Source organism: Caretta caretta, chromosome 4 (genome assembly GCF_965140235.1).
Source record: "Caretta caretta isolate rCarCar2 chromosome 4, rCarCar1.hap1, whole genome shotgun sequence".
NCBI classification, from domain to species: Eukaryota; Metazoa; Chordata; order Testudines; family Cheloniidae; genus Caretta; species Caretta caretta.
The window spans coordinates 74,247,452-74,268,146 of record NC_134209.1 but is presented as its reverse complement, the minus strand read 5'-3'; the positions used below and the strand labels follow the sequence as shown (position 1 = coordinate 74,268,146).

At 38.2% G+C, this 20,695-nt stretch overlaps 1 protein-coding gene across 17 annotated transcripts in view; it reads right to left on the bottom strand.

Annotated features, from left to right (window-relative positions):
• Positions 1–20,695, bottom strand: part of RAPGEF2 (Rap guanine nucleotide exchange factor 2) — a 288,495-nt gene that overhangs the window by 17,718 nt on the left and 250,082 nt on the right. For all 17 annotated transcript variants that reach the window (XM_048847537.2, XM_048847547.2, XM_048847539.2 and 14 more), the window contains 9 exons: positions 19,221–19,328; positions 18,912–19,115; positions 18,588–18,696; positions 17,318–17,564; positions 13,310–13,467; positions 3,754–3,994; positions 3,160–3,543; positions 473–684; positions 245–368 (listed from right to left, as the gene is read on the bottom strand). In XM_048847537.2, coding sequence (XP_048703494.1) covers positions 245–368; positions 473–684; positions 3,160–3,543; positions 3,754–3,994; positions 13,310–13,467; positions 17,318–17,564; positions 18,588–18,696; positions 18,912–19,115; positions 19,221–19,328 — 1,787 coding nt within the window. The remainder of the gene's footprint in view (positions 1–244; positions 369–472; positions 685–3,159; positions 3,544–3,753; positions 3,995–13,309; positions 13,468–17,317; positions 17,565–18,587; positions 18,697–18,911; positions 19,116–19,220; positions 19,329–20,695) is intronic.

Below are 20,695 nucleotides of genomic sequence, written 5' to 3'. Positions count from 1 at the left end.
GATACAGAAGTTATACAGTCCAATCTTGCAACTGAAAACTCCCATTGACTTCTATGAGTGTTCCAGGCATGGAAAGAACAAAGAGGCCCCACAGGTGGGAAGATAAAGTCTCATCTTTCATTATTTAATTTGCAGTGTTTCTTTTGTTAAGGACTGTGGAGGGGCACTAGAGAATTACTTATTTTATTGTTGATACTCAATTTTTTGTCTCAAACAATTGAAGCTCTGTTGAAGACAAACCTACCTAGTCCTGAACATTACAGCAGGATCCATGTTAACAGAAGCCATTCGACCAACATGACGAATTTCTTTTGCAATCATTCTCAGTTTCTCAAAATTGACCAAGCCTTCCACTTTTGAGTCATTTCCTATATTTAGTAAAAAGAAGACAAGTAAATAGTAATGGTATCATCTACGAGGCTGCAAAATCTATTTTCTGTGGAGATAAATAACCATGCTATTTTGCATTTACCTTCATGAAGGAAAGTAAGGTCCTTTTTGATAACAGGGAAGAGAGGAATAATGGGAGGCTGTAGGTTTTGGCTGTTCAGGACATTACGATATTTTGCCATGTTCCTAGATGGATCAAACAGGTCTTGAAGATCTTGAAACAGCTTCTCATATTTGCTTGGAAGTTTTTCCCAAGTAGTGCGGAGCCTTGCAACCGGTGCCAAATTCAGGCCACTGAAAACAGTTCATTAGGGTTTTGTTTTGTTTGTTCAATTAAATACAGACTATGCAAACTTAATAGAAAGAAAACTGCAACACCCAAATATAAAACACTATACAATTTTGTGTAGCAGAAATATCATCTCCCATATCAGGCAAGTGTTGTCATACAGCAATATACCAACCAAGCGCAAATATTGATAAGTAAAAATTGCATTTTGAAAATGTGCATTATAAAATCTATACAATACATGTTATGAAAATATATATCTTAAAGCTATGAATTTTATATTAACTATAATGACTGATGGAATCTATACAATGCAATATACCCAGATAAAACAGGTAATGCCTGTGAATTGAGGGACGCAATTAGGGACTATGGCTGAATTGGTATTTGCCTCCACTACTGAGGAGTTGTCTGCCGTTTACCATGGAAGTTTACAATCTATAGGTATATCTGGACTCACAGTCTCTCCTGGATTCCCAGACTGTGTCAGTGACCAGGGATGCTTTTCTCCAAATCTATACCTGGTGAAAGTACTAAGACCATTTCCTTTGCCACAATCCATGTGCCATGACACCTCCAGATGGATTTGCTGAAATAGACTCTATACCAGGGATCGGCAACCTTTGGCACGTCGCCCATCCGGGAAATCCGCTGGCAGGCCGGGATGGTTTGTTTACCTGCAGCGTCCGCAGGTTCAGCTGATCGCAGCTCCCACTGGCCAATGGGGGCTGCGGGAAGCAGCACGGGCTGAGGGATGTACTGGCTGCCGCTTCCCGCAGCCCCCATTGGCCAGAAACGGCAAACCACAGGGAGCTGCGATCAGCCGAACCTGCAGGTAAACAACAGTGCCAGCCCGCCAGCGGATTTCCCTGATGGGCCGTGTGCCAAAGGTTGCCGATCCCTGCTCTATACTTAAGGATATACAGAAGCTGCAGCTGGCTGAAAAAAACCTGTGGTCCACTCCCTTACTGCTGTTGGTAAAGGGAGTACTTTACACCAGTGGTACTGACTAACTATTCACTTCTGGCTGCAAAGGAGGTATTGATATTAATCGATAATGTCAGCTTTTGTTCAAATTCTAGCTAACTGACAGGCTGCCTCTCACTCCATACTCTGAAGCAGGACTTAAGCTGAGATGAAGTGGCTGAACTAAGTCCCTAGATTTAAATGCTTCAGGGGCACTGACAGATTCCTAACCTCTGGGGGTCTCTGATTTTGGAGAATTTTCTTCCCCTTCTGGTCTGATGGGGTTCAAATCCACTGACCTTCAGGACAAGTGGCAGAGCTGATTTTTTTTTTTTTTAACATACTTTTGCATGAAAGGGTGATACCAATGTATGCCAATAGCCTTTTTTGTAGCCTGTGATATTTACATTTCTATTACTGTGGTGTTATATATTTTTATTTCTGGAACCTGAAGTATTCTGAAGGGTGCAAGAGTGTTTAAGTATGTCTTTAATACAGGTACTAAACATTTTCTACTTTTACATTCTGTAATTTAAAATTAGATTACTGTAGGGATTTTTTTAAAATTAAAATACCTTAATCTGAGGAATTTTATATCACATTTCCCCCAGCTGGATTTTCTGCACATGAAATACAAACCCCTGAGAACAGACCACAGTAATACAGTAACCCGAATTCGAAGAACTGCATTCTTATTGCTTCTATTACTTTCTTCAGCTCCACATAACGTTGATAATAGTACACCCTCCCACTGGGAACAATTTTTCTTTTGTCAACAGCCTAAACAGCTGATAGTACAAAACTACAATCAATAATATACCAAGACTCAATAAATGCAGGGTACTGAGCACCTTCTATGAGGTAATGCACATCTTAACTCCCCAAAGAAAACAGGGGGTGAGGTCAAATAGCACTTCATGAGATGAACTCGGTATCTTGTAAGGATCAAGCACTAAGACAAAAAATACCACAAGCCACCTGCTTTCTTATAACTGCAAATTCTTTTTACTATTCACCCTCCCCTATTACCTTTCCCACAGGCACAACCACAAGAGTAGAACAAGGGGATACGCAATCCTTTTGATATCCTTCCTCCATGCAATTGCTGGACTTATTCTCACTCCTGGAGCCTCTTACATTTTTTATTTTTTTCTTAAGTTTGACTATCTCTGACTGCCATCCTTCTCAAAAATCTCTTTCCTCCCATGCCACACAAATTCTTTATTCCCTAATTCCTCTAGTTTCAGTTTTTATAAAGGTGGCAGAGTTCCAAGGATTATTTCAAAAAACATTTTAATATCAGGATATAAGATTATTTGGGGGGAAAAATCTTTTCCTATCTTTATAGGAGTGTCTGAAGCTTGTGGTAATAGTATTAGTCAGCTCCCTTTCTGTTTAATGCAAATTTCTATTCATTTTGACATATTACCCCTGAGGAACCTGAACTGAATTCACTGTTAAAAAAAAACAAAAACAAACAAACAAAAAACCCACACAAACCTTCCCCTATTTACCTGATAATTGCAAACATGGAGTTGAAGTTCTTGCATTCCCTGCAGTGCAGTGCTATCTTAATGAAATGTTTAATGATCTTCATTCTTTTTAGCTGGTTGGTTTCTCTTAGAATCTCAGATGCTACCCAAAATGTTTCTTGGTTTATCACTTCTTCAAACTTTTTCAAGTTAGTACAACTGATTTTAGATTTGAGTTTAAACAGGTCGTCTATGTATTCTGTGGGTTCAATGTTACGAAACAGCTCAAAGTTTCGCATGGAGAGCTGAGCAGCCATCTCAACAGTACTGAGCTGCAGTAGGGAAATTTGACTTTCCCGCAGTAACTCCTGAGCATCTTCATCTGAGCACAGTGTTTCTGTCTCCATGTTGTTTTTCAGATAATACCTATAAAAATAAAATACCAGAAGAAAATTGATAGCTAAGATTATCATATACTAGAGAAAAGTTGCAGATTGAAATAAGTGTATATGCTCTAACTAGCTTAGAATAGTAACCTTGAAGTTGAAATATTTTGGGGAGAAAACAGACTGTCACAAGATACCCATATGCATCAGAATTCTTATTAAACTTACATAATATAAACCATAGTCTCACCTGCCACTTAGCTGTATCCTATCAGCAAGCTTGGATAGCTGATCTGGAAGCCTCCTTTGCTTGATTACACCCTCTGGAGTGACAGAGACTTCACACAAAGAATATGCATCGGGAGTAGCAGTTACAGCAAACTCTCTAATTGCCTGAATGACCACTTCCTTTGCTGTTGTGTCCTTACTAATCATAATATAACGACTTTGCTGGTCTGCCTTGAAAACCCTCAGAACTTGGTCTGGTAAGTCTGAAGAAGAAAAAAAAACACAAATGCAGGTCAAAGAACAATGACATGATGACACCACAGGAGTTTATCTGCACAATTACTTCTGACATCAGGGTCGCTGTATTTTCATTCTTCTCCCCTTTCCTCCCCTGAAATTGTTTTACAGGACATAGCTCCCAACTGATATGCATCTGGTGGGTCTAACCTGAATTTACACCCAGAAACTTCATCTACAAGAGACCATCTCAAACCTACTAATATGGTAGAAAGTCCCAGGCTTAAGGACTCACATATAGAACCTTTAAGGTATTAGATGAGTGAGACCTGCATAAGATTTTGTGGATGTAGTAGATTAATTTGGATCCACTACAGAGGGCAAGTCATGCAGCTTGGAAGTCTGGGTTTCTCTGATAGATTAAATGGAACTGCTCCGAGTCTGGATTATATGCCGCTTTTAAATAGACTCTGCATCAAGACAGCAAAAACAACTCCCCATCCCAAGTCCTTGACTCGTATACTGAGAGCCCAAAGAGTGTGTTTGTTTTGTTGCCTTAGAAAGTTTGGGATTTCTGCAAAAAGTGAACATGTTAGTGCTGAGTTTTCCTCCTCATTACACCAAAAATGGAACCTTTTACAGGTCAGGAGAGCAGCACCTGCAAGGGGGTGTGATTCAAATAGCTTCTTAGGAAACTGGTACTGGAACAAACTGGGCAAGAGACACTCAACCCACATTTCAGTCTCTCTGGTTTGGGATCTTTGCATTATGATGCTGCAAGGACAAATACTTGGGTGAACATTTCCAAATGCGGGAACCTAAAATAAGGAACCTAAATTCACATTTAAAAAGACACCTGAAAAGGTGTATCCATGAATTCCACTCAAGTCAAAGTGAGCTGAAGGTGCGCTGCACATATGAAAATCGAGCAATTTTTTCAGGTGTCTAAATATGGATTTAGCTGACGAAGTTCAGGCAGTCAAGTTTGAAAATATTGGCCTTTCTGAGAATGATTTTCAGACAGTTAATTGTAGAACTGTATATACAACTGTGCACTTAACTTGTGTGTTCAATCACAATTCCTTGTACAAACTGAAGATCCAGGCGTATACAAATGACCAGCAAGATGGATAGGTAAGGAAATGTTACTCACCTTATGCAGAAACTGGAGTTTGAGATGTGTGTTCCTATGGGACTCCAGTTCAGATGTGCTTTGACCGGAGATATAATACTACCCATCCGGCCTGCACATGCACTCTACACATCCTCATGCTCTGCACTAAGTATATATAGGCCTGCACTGGTAGACTGCCCTCAGTTCCTTTTCCATTGCTATGTCCCATAGAAGACACTTGGAAGCAGAGGGGAAGGAGGATGGTAGAGGAACACCCATAGGTACACACCTCGAAGAACTCAAATTACTACACAAGATGAATAATCTCTTTCTTCTTCGAGTAGTGTTCCTTTGGGTGCTCCACTTCACAACAAAAGGAGAAAGCTTCAGAGTCAAGTTCAATACTGAAGACAAGACTGCTTTCCCAAGGACAACAGCTAGAAGAATAAACCATTGTGTGGTGCATGGAAAATATATGTATTGAAGACAAAGTTGCAGCTTTGCAGATCTCAAGAATGGAAATGTTTTTGAGTAATACCACAATGATGGAGAGAGAGACTGTGGAATGCTAATACACCCTACGATAACAAGGAAGAATACATCCAGAAATCCATCTGAAGAGTCTTGGGTGGAGATTCTGGACCCTTTGGACCTCCCACCAATTGATACGATAGTTGTCATAAATATAAAGGGAAGGGTAAACCCCTTTGAAATCTCTCCTGGCCAGGGGAAAGCTCCTCTCACCTGTAAAGGGTTAAGAAGCTAAACGTAACCTCACTGGCACCTGACCAAAATGACCAATGAGGAGACAAGATACTTTCAAAAGCTGGGAGGAGGGAGAGAAACAAAGGGTCTGTGTGTCTGTCTATATGCTGGTTTCTGCCAGGGATAGACCAGGAATGGAGTCTTAGAACTTTTAGTAAGTAATCTAGCTAGGTATGTGTTAGATTATGATTTCTTTAAATGGCTGAGAAAAGAATTGTGCTGAATAGAATAACTATTTCTGTCTGTGTATCTTTTTTGTAACTTAAGGTTTTGCCTAGAGGGGTTCTCTATGTTTTTGAATCTAATTACCCTGTAAGATATCTACCATCCTGATTTTACAGGGGGGATTTCTTTATTTCTATTTACTTCTATTTTTTTTAAAAGTCTTCTTGTAAGAAACTGAATGCTTTTTCATTGTTCTCAGATCCAAGGGTTTGGGTCTGTGGTCACCTATGCAAATTGGTGAGGCTTTTTATCCAACATTTCCCAGGGAAGGGGGGGTGCAAGTGTTGGGAGGATTGTTCATTGTTCTCAGATCCAAGGGTTTGCGTCTGTGGTCACCTATGCAAATTGGTGAGGCTTTTTATCCAACATTTCCCAGGAAAGGGGGGGGGTGCAAGTGTTGGGAGGATGGTTCATTGTTCTTAAGATCCAAGGGTCTGGGTCTGTAGTCACCTAGGCAAATTGGTGAGGCTTTTTACCAAACCTTGTCCAGGAAGTGGGGTGCAAGGTTTTGGGAAGTATTTTGGGGGGAAAGACGCGTCCAAACAGCTCTTCCCCAGTAACCAGTATTAGTTTGGTGGTGGTAGCGGCCAGTCCAAGGACAACGGGTGGAATATTTTGTACCTTGGGGAAGTTTTGACCTAAGCTGGTAAAGATAAGCTTAGGAAGTTTTTCATGCAGGTCCCCACATCTGTACCCTAGAGTTCAGAGTGGGGGAGGAACCTTGACAACAGTCTTGGAAATTTTCTAAATGGTCTGCTTCTGTCCAAATAAAAGGTCCTCATCCTCCTTATGTCCAGGGTATAGAAGGCAGCATCCTTTGTCAAGGTGTTTCTGATCCTTATCATAAGATGTGAACTTTTTGTGCTACTTGTTCATTCACTGCTTCCACAGCCAGAGAGTTAGGCTCAGGATGTGAAAATAAAAATAATTTTGCTAGGGTCTAATAGGCACTTAATTTGCAAGCTAACATTAGCTGAAAGTGACCATTAAAGAATATCTAGGAGCTTGACTGTGACTCTCTGACATCCTCTAAGGGGACTGGTAAAGAGTCTGCAATACATTTCATTCATTGTTTGAAATCATCAGCCAGAGAAAGTGGAGGCAGCGTAACTGCCTCGTCTGAAAGACGTTCATTTGCAGAGAATCATCCTTATCTGCTCCGGCCTCCTGCTCTTCAAGGGATTCCTGTACCTGAGGTAATCGAACAGGGATAGATAAAGTAGGAGAATGTCTCTTTCTGTGGTCCCACACGAAAGACTAGGGACTCATGAAAATTGCTGTTGACTTGCAGCCCAAGAATCTCAGTATCGCCACTGAGGGGGTCAATAAAGTATGGTAGGTGACATCCAATGGTGCCAGAACCAGTGCAAAGGGGTGTGGGTTCATCCTGAATGTAACTCTTCTCTCTCCCCAAAACAGTCAGGAGGGAAGTCCCTTTGGTAAGTAGAGGAATCATGTAGTGAGATTTGGGCAGCTGAAGAGAACTCCCCCTCATGTAAAGGAGGAGCTCTGCCACTCTGAAGATACTGGACAATTGAATCTGGATATGGAGATGATCCCACATTTTATCATTCTGGCAATTTATAGTAGAAATAGAATATAAAAAGCAAAGCTGTAGACTATCTTGCAGTTCTTTGCCACTGGACTTACAAAAGGGCACAATAATCCTGCCCCCGTGGTATTTTTCATGATAAAGGTAAGCACTTCCACTCTAATCTTTTAACTGACCGGGGAAGTTAATATATTTTTCAGAGGTAAATAAGCTTTGATATTTGTGTGCGTGTCACGGATCTAAATTCCTGCTCCGTTTTTCATCACAGTAAGAGGAGGTGCAATTTGTATTTTTATTCTAAAGGACATAAAGGTCGTATGAACAACATGAAAACAGAAAGCAAAAGAGAAGTCTCCTGGATCTAGTGCCAAGACTAATACTTAAATAGACTGATACTGATAAACGAACTGCTAGATAAAAACATTTCCTTTGAAGAAAAGGAATCTTATTTGGCAGCAATTCACAGAAAAGGGAATTTACTATTAGACCTGAATGTGCACTACATGTATATTTTGTTTAAAAAAAAAAAACCCCCCTACAAAAATACATATATTCATCAACAGAAGTGTCGAGATAAAAACAAATATTACAGAATGTTTTCCCATTATTACACGATGTAACCAAACTAGTAAATTTAGGGAACATGAGACTTCATCTCTCTCATACATTGCTTATTTTATATAGTGATATATACCGTGATCACTACTGGGACATCCACATTTATTCACTGTTTTGCAACTCGAAGAACAGAATGAAAAAATATTAAAACTGACTGATTACCTCATACTTTACATATTCATTAAGCTAAATTTAGGCCAATTCAGTAATTTCCTTGAATTTCATATCCCAACTACAATGATTCAGTAATGCCTTTATGTAACCATATTTCTAAGCCTATTTTAAAAATTATTAATGTATGATAATCAAAACAGAGCACTTTGTTGCTATGCCAAATATTCAGGTATCCTAGAGCTAGACAAATTGCAAACTCACTCTGCCTTTCCCTGGAGAGTGAGGTTCCTTCAGAAGAAGGCTTTCAGGGACAGAGCGTGTTTCCGTAATTTCTCGGTTGCTCTGCCATCTTGGGAGGAGAAGCAGTCAAACCCTGAAGGTTTGAGATTAAGCACCGTGTCCCAAATAATGTCCTACCCATTAAGAAAGAAAAACAGGTAGGAAAAGGAAAAGGAAAAAGAGCTCAATATACTACTTTGAAAAAAAACATAAAATAAACATTAAACACAAAATGGAAGTTCTCAACTATTTTACTGTGTGCCACTGCAAACTCAACTCCTAGTGAGAGCCCACTGATTGCATTAACAGCCTCATCTTTCTCAAGAGGAAGGTAACCTGTTCTTTACGATTACAAGAGTCAGTATGAAGAACAAATACCTGATCAGTGAAAAATTAAGGTCCGCTCCGGTCCTATGATTCTAAGACGCAGCTAAAATACTTGTGCAGGCTTTTTTCACCTTGTGACTAGATTACTGCAACACCCTTTTCTCTGGCCTTGACAAATGTCATCATGCCCCACTCATATCCATTCTGAACGTTGCTGCAAAGATCATTTCCCCAGCCTATCATTTTGACCATGTCAATCTTCTCTTTGCCGCCACTTCATTATCACATGAAACAAGCTGCTTGTCTTCATTTTCAAGGCCTTTCGTGGCCTATCCCCACCTTTCCGTCATCTCTCATTTACTACCAAGACGTCAACTCCCACCTCTAATTGCCCATGATGCCAGCCTCCGTTGCCAGCTTGTTAAGATCTGCAAGCAAGCAGACTTTTTTATATTTTTTCCCATGCTGCCACTGGCACTTGGAGAAGTTCCCCATAAACATCAGCAAAGCTACCTCATCATCCTCCTCCAAATCTCTCCTTAAAACTCTCCTCCACCATGATGCCTAAAAAAATCTTCATAATGATTAGGCCGTTTGCGAACTGAGACCACTACATGTCACGATGACCAATACTGTCTCAATGTTTCCTTGTATTCTCCTGTCTATTTATCTTCTGTCTCTTGTTTAATACTTAGACTGTACACTCTTTGGGGCAGGGATTGCTTTTATTCTATCTTTGTACAATACCTAGCACAATAGTTCATGACTTGGGTTCCTAGGTTCTATGATATTATCACCACCACCACGGCTTACTCTTACCACAATTTTTCATGTCCAATACAGGTCTGAACATCTTCTAAGTAGTATCATACCCTATATAAAAAGCATACAGGATTTTTAAATTAAAAATGCAATCTAGAGCTGATCTTGATCCGAAGCCTCAGATCCAAACAATCCCAAACTTCGAGGCAGTTCAGATTCAGAACTCAACAATGCAGATAACAATTATCTCATGATGGAACAAATCAATGCCTCAGATCTTACCATCCCCTAACTTTGGCAAAAACAGATCCAAACTGTGTGGCTTGAGCCAAGCCTATCCCTAGTTAACACCACATTGAAAACTAAAATAACTGTAAATCTTTCCATACATTGACTATTCCCCTAAAATGTAGTTTTAGATTAATGTTAGGGACACGGAGAGTGTCTCTGGAAAACTGTGCTCAAGATCTGTCCGATTGCTTTGTCATAAGTGAAAAATGACATACCAGTTTCCTTTCCTCCATTCACTCATAGGAGGGTTGCATGTGAGTAAAGTCAATGGACTAGCATTCGTGGTCGCAAGGGGCACAGTCGCATTCAGATAATGAGATGTTTCATAAGGTATTCTTGTTTTTATAAATTAAGCATGACAACTTAATTTTACTACTTGACAGCTTGTACAATTTTTTTCATCTTCCCAGAAAGAAACTGGAGTGGAGTACTAGGAAAAGCCTTGCCTTGTAGATAAGAATCTAGTCTACTTGGAGTTTCTATCTGAAGGTAAAGGGGAAATTAAAGGTGATGAACACTCAGTTAAAAATCATAGTATACTCATGAATCCCAGTGGAATACAGCCATGAGAGCAAAAGTGTTATGGAGTATTTGAACATTTAAAAATAAACTGCTATTTAAAAACAAAAACCCTACACAAAGCAGTATATAAAACAGATTGTTGCTGGCTTCAAGCTTCTAGAATGGGTGTTTTATTTCCTTGAAGACTACTCTTCCAAAATGTTGATTTTCAAAGCTTACTTGAGCAATTAGTTTTATGTCCCATCCTGAAGCATAGTCCCTAAAGCCTTAAAGGATGGCAACTCCAAGAGGCTTTCCCTTTCTACTTCAATGCATTCAATTTTCTGAAAACTGCCCATGTCCCCATCTTTTATTTAGTCCCAGGTAACATCCAAATTAAAAACTGTAAGCTTTAAAGTTTTTTCAAGTCTTCAGGTACACTGAAAACATTCAATGGCTTGTGTCTATATCCCAAATATTCCTAAAACCCTTAACATATCTGATCTAGTAGGAGGGGTTTTATTTTTTGTTTGTAGGGTTTTGTTTTGTTTTTTTGGTTGGTTAGGAAAAAAGCCAAGAATTTTTTAAAAACTATTTGGAGCATATTTGGACAAGTTTTATTATAATACAATAAATTACTAAGTAGCAGCCTGTGATGCTGCATGATTGGAACATGACCATTTATATCATTAATATTGCCGCTGTCAGACAATTGCAACAAATCTTGAACAAAGTATATCATGTACGGTATCAATGGAAAAGTTATGACTTGCTGAGTATGATTACCCTGTTTATATGCATATATAATTTTTGTATCTGAAGTTATGAATATTGGCTACATAGACCTATATTTCAAACGTGTTTGCTCCTGGGATAACACCCACAGGGTAATTTATACGCAGTCTGGCCAGCACATTGTGAATAAACTATTCAAGTTGATGGCCCTTTAAAGAACACTTAAATCTCAGAATGGGCCATAGAAGAAGACTGTCCCCACCCAGTTGGCTTCCTGTGGATGCTTTAGCCAAAATATGAGTAATGGCTGCTCCTATGAGTCATCAAAGCATACAAGGGCATGTGACTTGCTCATGTGACCCTGGATGCCATCTTGTGCCTGTATTTTTTCACAAACTAAGACTGAGAGCATCCTCTCCACCTGGGAGAAGGTATAAAGGACCCTGGAAGCATCTCCATTTTGCTTCTTTCCTGTTCTGATCTCTGGACTATGGACTTACATGAACAGCAGCAAATTGACTATGAATTGAGGGCCTTCCAACCTTTTGGAAGTTACCTAAGACTTTACAAGCCAGCAGTCTGTAACATCACTCCTAAAAATCAGATCCAAGAAATTTGCAATGAATGTGTATATGTATATATGACTTCCTTAACCATTTTAACTCTCTCCTCTTTCTTTTCTCTATAAATAAACCTTTAAATAGTAGATACTAAAGGATTGGCAACCGCATGATTATTAGGTAAGATCTGAGTTATATATTGACCTGGCTATGTGGCTGATCTCTTGGGATTAGAAGGACCCTTTATTTGATTAAATTGGTTTTAAATAACCACTCATCATAAAATCTAGTGTCTGGGTGGTGAAATTAGTACTGGAATGCCTAAAGAGACTGCATTTCTGACTTCTTGTTAAGTCAGAGACAGAAGTTTACTTTTGTACTGGATTGGTATATCTAATGGAAGAATAAGCATCACTTTGGGGTGAATCTGTCCTATTTTTCAGCAGTTTGCACTGAATCTTGTATCCTCAACTGTGACCCACTGAGGCATGGTGACACTTTTTTGTTTTCCTAAAAGTCACTGAGGTGCTGCTATAATGCTAAAGCTAAAGCATTATTCCACTGTTCAACTCACATTTATCATATCTAAGATAAAAGCCTATGAATACTTACTTTCTTTTTTAAACTTTCCTTAGCTCTTCTGACGCAGTTTAAGAATTGTGCTAGCTTCCATTTCAAGGCATGAAATTTGTTTGATGTCTGTGAGCCACATATTACTACTATGACTACAGTGATGCCTATAGGCCGGGAGATGAAAGATTCATTGTGCTAGGTGCTACACATACACACGGTAAGACAGAGACTGTGACCCAGAGAGTTTATAATCTGAAGAGACAAGGCAGAGCGAGACTGGGAGATTGTCCCCAATTTAAAGATGAGGAGGTGAGGCAGAGAGATAAGAAATGACTTGCCCAAGAAAGTCTGTGGCAGAAACAGGAATTGAACCCTAAATCTCTGCAGTCCCAGTGCTAACTTCAAGACCATCTTTCCCCTTTAATGAATGTATTATAGTCTACTTTAGTATACAGTTTGTGTGTGATATTGTAGATTACTGCAGGCTTGTACAAATTACTGCCTACCAGCGATGTCTGTGTAGCTAGAAGACAAATTAGAATATACCACGTACCTGAAGTTTACACTGGTTTTATATTATATATATTTATTTTATATGTAATTCAGGGTATTATATATAAATAAAAAAATTTGCATTGTATATAAATAAATAAATAAATTTATATTGTATATAAAAATAAAAATATACTGAATTATAGACAATACATTCTGCATACAACAAAAATATATACATATTTGCCTGGAGTTGAAATAAACTGGAGCAATGACACAAAAAAGAACTGTATATTAATACAATACATGATCAGTTTATAGGTTAAAACATATGTTAATACAAACTGAGGGTAGATCCAGAACAAGGAGTATCTAAAAGTGAAGTGTGACTAGAGGAAAATTAGAGGTAAGAGTAAAAAAAATTGATGCTCACCTGGAGTACTATTGAAGTCTAAGATGCGGTGATGTGACTGCAATAAATCTGGATTACTGGATGACAGAGTTCCACTGACAGGTAAAGCAGGAGGAATGTGTTTGCTCTGCCTCAATCCTACAATGCTGTCATCCTGCGACTGGCCAATTCCAATGTCACTGTGCCAAGGGGTAATGAGAAAATAAGAAATTTCAGAACTTAAATCTTCAAAGCTTTAGTTATGGCTACAGTATTTGCTATTTAAATGTTAATGGTCCTCAGAAAGCAGTAGCTATCTCATAGTTTCTTCACGGCGCATTTAGCCACAGTATCCAAGTGCTACGTAACAATAAAATTAGATCTGCTTACCAATAACCATTGAGGATTCTGCTCTTTGCCCTTCCTACTTCTGGAAAAATGACTAGTTTTGTTATCTCAGCACTTTATTCAGGGTGGGGAAGATTTATTAAAAAGGGGTAACATGCAGTGCACTTTAAAACTAATCAGACTTTGGCTCAGTCTAATCGCCTCTTGTAACTCATTCCAAAAAAGATCCCCTCATCCCAGAATATTATTTCTCCAGCTCTCAGGCACTTTATTTTTGGTGAACTGCATTATTCCAGAGGAACAAAACAGTATTAGCGAGTCATAGATGGAGAGATGTCATCTAATGATGTGTACTATTGATGGCTTTGAGTGCAGGAAGAAAATCTTAATTGGCAATGGAAACAAATTGGAAGCAGTGGAGGGTGTTGAAGCCAGGGTAATGTGCTCTTGATGAGGAGCCAAACTGTTGATTTTACATACATGGATGTATCTGAGAACGTCAAATACAACATTTTGGTGGGCAAAGTTTAAATGTTTAATGATAACCATTGTAGCAGAGGGAAATATTTTTAAAATTTAACAACCAAACACCAAGGTTTTCAACAGTGAATGCCTAACAGACTCCTAAATCAATATTAGGTTGCTAAATAAATAAGTCAGAACTGCTGGATGCCCAACACACCTTTGAAAATTAGGCCACTAAATTAAAGTACCTGAGGCACTCATTTTTTAAAATCGTGGCTAATTCGTCAACAAACAGAAAATCTACATGGATTCCATAGGAAGCATTTGACTCTTATCTATTACTTACATTTTCATTTAGAGTTGCCATTGCACATTTAGCCATGCCATTTTGTGCTTAAGTACAAGTGTTTTGCCCAGTGCACATAAGCCCCACTTTCTTATGGCCAAATCAGTATTTTGATGAGATACCGCCACACAAAACCTAGAGTGCTGTGAAAAGTGGTGATAGCAATTCAGTAGATAACACTCTTTCCTCTAAGCTACCACTCAACAATATTTGGTAGGTTGTTGCCACACATCTATGTTGCTGGATGTGTTGTCTTTCAAGTGCAAAACCCAAGAACGCAATCACTTCTGGTGATAACTTACTGAAGTATTTTTCATAAGAGTCGAGGCGTTAACAACGTTTTGGCTACATTCACGCTGAGGTAATAACACTTTGCCTAACTAAATGCCTCTTGCAGTTTCAATGAGATACTGCATTCATTTTTACTTCCTGTCAAACTGTTTAGTTTTACTGTATATTTTTAAACAGATGCTGTATTCCATACCAGATATGGCTTCACTTTGGTGGCTGTTCTTAACTATGGTCTTGTCAGGAGTAAACAGGTAATATTTCTAAAGTGCTTTAAGAGTCTCATATGAAAGGTTATACATGAGCAAAAGTATTCACTTTCTCTCTTATAAAGAGCCTAACCTAATTTTTGTTTTTAACTACATCAAACTTCTATGAGATTTGAACTGTTGTAAACAATAAGTAAAAACCAGGAAAATCGAACTTTAAAATGGCAGTATTGCAAGATCCTGGGTGCCACAACAACATACCTATGTCAGTGGGTTTTGGGAACATACATTGTTATACATAACACAGGGATTAAGGCTAGCAAGGAAAGGATTTTAGATCAACTGTATTTTTTTCTGACTCTTACCCAAACAGTCCCCTACACAGGAATTAGCAAAGTGCAAGGAGGAAGAAAAAAATGGAGAAAGAAAAAATAAGTGACAAACTAAGAGAAATGAATTTGATGCGATCAGTAAGATTAATAGAGAACAGTACAAACTCCAGCGAATGATGTGTCCAGTTCATCAGAGAACTAAGAGGAACAAATATGCAAGAATGGTTATATAAAGAATGAGAAGTAGTTAAGAGTCAGATAATATTAAATAAGGCTCTTTTTATAAGGATTTACACATTCCACTTCATCCACAGGAATCAGATATGCTAATTTCTACTGTAAATCTTATTTTAACACAGGGACTGGAAGGGTGAACACAATAAAAAAGACTATGAACTAAATCATTACAAAAGATTAAAACCATGCATTACTTCAACAACACACATTGCTTTATAAATTTCTGAAACCTTAATTTCAGTGGCCTACCTCCATTTTCAAGACAAATTCATTTTAAAATTATACACTATTTGCATTTTATAATTTATGTTCAATTTACCATTTATAAAGCAAGAAATGTTCTTTCTTCCCTTGCTGCCAATAGCATCTTCACTACCGTGTTTGTTAGTTTTTAATACCTAAACATTAATTGAAGCAGTTCTGTTCTCAGTTATTACTACTGAAGTAAAAAAATCTGAGCACCAATTATCCTCTCCATTACTGCGGGCAGAGAGATGCCTTCCTATGGGATACAGAAGAGAAAAGTGATGCTGCAATAGGAAGTATTGGTTCCATTGGATCATCTATCTACTCATCTGGGACCCCACAAAAGCTCCTTGGCTGGAGATGTGGAGGGTTGGTGTTTCATTGTTTTCATCTTCCTACTCCCTTACTTCAAGGATCACCATTAGGCTCCCCAGACTTCTACCGAGAAAGACTGCAAGAGACGCCCATAAAACAATGTCCAACTCATTCCTCAATTGGTCGGGGACACAGTTGTTTACCACCACAACACATTCCTTCTATCTAGCGTCTTAACACACCATTTCTAAAAGGCCCCACGCCAGTGTAGGGCAAGAGAGACTGGGGGACCAAATTTAGTCTTTGTGTAATCGTGTCCAACTCCACTGAAGTACCTGGGTTGCAAATTTGGTTTTGGGATGGTAATTTGGTCTCCCACATGCTAATGTGCAGATCACATTAGGCCAATGGACTGGAGAAATCCACAACTTTTACAGCTGCTACCGTCAATTGCAAACACAATTTGTTTGCCCACCTATTCTCTCTAAAAACAAATTTAGCTCCATAAGACACTGCCTTGCTAATATTCAACTTAGCAAAAAATTCTAACTGATGTAAAACTATTTTTCAAACCAGCAGTGCAGTGATGAGAACAGAAACCTGCACATGCTGGCATCAGGAATGGTGATGTTAACAGCTGTGAATACTGGTACGAGAATTGCACCTTCTCAACCCTGGTTGGCCCACAATTGTGAAACTCCATTCCACCAGACCTCAGACCAAATCTGCTACGTTACAAGCAAGATGTTTGCCACATTTTTGCAACTGCTTTTCATAGAATCATAGAGTATCAGGGTTGGAAGGGACCTCAGAAGGTCATCTAGTCCAACCCCCTGCTCAAAGCAAGACCGATCCCCAATTAAATCATACTCTTTTTCTCAGAGTAACTCCAGGAGTAACTGAATGTGGCTGGGAGATAGAAGAAAAGGAGTACATAGAAGAAAGACACACAGAAGAAATATCAAGCACACACCACAACTGTGTTTAGGAGGAGGGAATGGAGAACAGTCAGAAAAGCTTGTATGCTTATATAGTTTATTAGCGCACTGATACCTAAGGTGATGGAAACATACACAAAGTGGGCAGGCACATTTCCAAAAGGAAGAGTGACCAACCCAAATATCTTAGTTAACGAGTCATAGGTCATAGAGAAAAGAACCACCTACATTTTTGTCTTAACAGATCTGTATCCTTGTATATAAAAGTTCCAGCAATTCAACAGTTTTAAAACAAAACATTTTAGAGGAGATTAAGAAATGCTTACTTGTATGGTTTCTGAGGCAGGATACTGATTCGAGTTTTGTCAAGTATCTTCTTTAGTTTGTTTCTCCCTCCAACAGTATTGGCTTTACTTTTCTTATTTACTTTTTCTAGTCCTATCACCTGCTCCACATCAACAGCAAGGTCTGGGATGGAGTAACGACTGGCCTTTTTAATATCACCTATTTTAGGTAGATGGGGAGCACCATTTCTTTTTTCCTCTGACAATCTTGTTAGAAGTTCTTTAAAAACTGCATAGGAAGAAAAAGGATAAACAGCGTATTTTAAAAGAAAACCGAGTATGAAGAAAGTATAAAGCACCATGCCAATCTACTGTTAACATTATAGAAAAGTCTGCTCAGCAAATTCTACCAATCATTTAAAAAACAACCTTAATTTTTACGTAAAAATGTTTACATGCTCATTTTAAAAATCTGAAAAGAATATCCATCCTCTGTCATAATAAAATAGAAGCATACAAGTAAAGGAGCCTGATCCTACAAGGGCTTACTTCTGGGCATAGTGCTGAGTCCCAAGGATAGTCCTATTGAAATCAACGCACTCAGTCTTAAGGATCAGACTCTAAATTATTAATTTCTGATGGAAGTGAGAGATGATGTCTATGTACCACTAGACATTAGATGTTTGCGACTGGGATTTGCAAGTGGGGGAAATGAGTGAGTTAGTTAATTTTTTCCACAGATAGGTTCATATGGCTTCACGGCATTTACTCTGGGTGAGGACTGAAAGAATGTGAGCCAGGCCAAATACAAAAAGAGAAGGCAAAGACAAGTGAAACGAAGATAGATCATCTAAGTTCCAAGAGAAGTCTGTATCCAGAGGAATGTTTGTGCATATACACATGTTAGCAGGTCAGACGAGAGGGTTATAGGGGTTATACAGTGGTCCCTATTGGTCTTAAAATCTCAGAAAGTGAGAGTATAACCTCTTCATATGTGAGATAATTTGCATTTTTTACAACTGTAATGTAAATTAATTAAAAAATTAGTTGTGTTTTCTCTCAGCAATTTCCACTAAAGGTAATTTTAAAAAATAAAAAGTGTTATAAAATGCTTTGGGAACCTAAAATTCTTTTTGTGGTCTTCCCATCCCTAACTCAAATGCTTTAATTACTAATTTTTCTTTCTGCATTATAAATTATTTTCCCACATTATGCGTACATAACACGCAAACAAAACTAAAGGCTTAATCTGAAAGATTGAATATAGGATTACTAGAGTAAGACAAAAAGTAAAAGGTGCACTCAAACCTACCAAATAAGTTGGTTTTCACAGTGATAGATAAATGAGTATTATTTCTAAGAATTTCCATGGCTTTTGACAGCTGAATGTTTTCAAAGTTTTGACCATTCACCTCCAGTATCTAAAAAATGTAAAGATGACAATTTACTATTTTTATTTAATGACACACAGAAACGTGAGAATCTCTGTCTCAGTGTACAAAGATGTATGCAACAAGTTACACTGTAGATCTATATGACATATAACAGCACTCATGGGGGAAAAAAGGAATAAAATAGCTCAACTAAAGACACTGAAATTTCAAGGATACACTTGATAAACTTTAAAATTATGTACCTGGTCACCACGTTTCAAGCCTGCTTCTGTGGCTTTGCTACCTAAATCCACACTGTCAACAAAGATTCCAAATCCCTTTTCTGACCCTCCCAGCAAGATAAAAGGCAAAGGAGCTTCTCGAGATGGCTTTGTTAACGTTATCAATCTTCGTTTAGCTTTAGCAGCACATGCAATATTTAATAGCCTCAGATGTCCACCCATTTTCTGCAGGGGGAAAAAAAGTAGCATGATGACGACACACATTATACCCAGTAGCCTGAATACTCCTCCTCCCAAATTTTTCTTCTTACAAAACCCCATTATTCTTACCTCTCTTTCCAAATTGTTCTCAAATTCCTCTAGAAATCGAGTCATAGCAGGATCTCCTTCAAAATCATTGAAGTGATTGTTCACCCACAACAATACTACCCGTGTAACCTGTAGGTCAATTAATAATATAAAACTTTATCCTGGTACACACTCAGAGAACAGTTCTATTTCTAAAGATTTAAACAGGTTATTTTCCAGTTTCCATGTACTTTAGTTGTGAAAACTGAAAAATTTTGCTGAAGGCCAACTCCACTGACACGCAACAACATTTTACCAGCAGGTCACCAAGGAGACACAAAATGAGCAAAGATCTAAAACTGTGCTTGGAAAGTTCACAGTTGTTCAAAATGGTAGCATTGGTTACATCAAACTTGTCAGAGAGCAGAAAATTAAGCCTGCATTTACATAGTTCACTACAATTCCTGACATGTAATCAACAAGAATTGGTGCTAAAACCTTTCTATGCATGTGTTGTTGTGGTAGTTGCTTATCAATGCACTATAAATTTCTTGCATTTTAAGAAAATGGCAACTTCCATAAGGAGGCAGGATTTACTCTACTCTATTTTAAATCCTTCAGTATTTTATTCTCTAGCCTTTAGACAAAAAAGCCATTAACTTCATAAGGAGTGTGCCTCTGTAAGTGTGTGTAAAATTGGTCTTTACAAAAGGCAGAAGAGATAAAATAGCTCTATTAGTGAATGAATTTATTCTTGTCATCTTTACAACTCGGATTGGGTTGCTTTCTAACATTAGCCTTCTGACACCCATTTTGATCAGCAGTTTAGGAAAGATCCTTTTGTTCCTTCCCATATTTTAAAACTACAATATAAGACTATACTACAGCAAAGACTCCCTTATGGCAGCACCACTATAGCTAAACATCTGTCAGCTTTTGAAGCACAATACAGCTACCTATAAGTTTCAGTCATCAGCATTTCCCCCCCACTGATTTAAAACCAGACTTGGTTCCATCAACATATTTTATGTTCTTAAAATGCAAAATAGTAACCCAAAATGATGATTGTATTACTTCTGCTATGTTGGCAAAGTGAGTTACTGAGGAAAAAAAAAAACACTAAGCATTACCAATAGCTGCTTTTCATTAATAAAAACTTGTGCAGATTTTAATCATATGAAGACAATACAACTGCCACCTGCATGCACTTACACAATACCAAAGCCACTTTTGTGTCAATGATCTGAGATTAAAGCATCCATAAATAGACCTTGACATGATTTGGAGCTGTATGGTTGTCTACTGTGTTAAGGATTCTCAGAGTCCTCAAGTAGATTCCTACTTATCTACAAAAGCAAGCAAATTTAGTGTAATTGTTCAAATTGATAACACTGAAGACTAATTAACTATTTTAGGTTTTCTAACTATTTTAGGGGTTCCTAATAATGAGATAATTGCACACGTGTGCTGCAGTTCCTAAGCAAATGATGTGGGATAAGGTCAGGATAGTAGCTTTA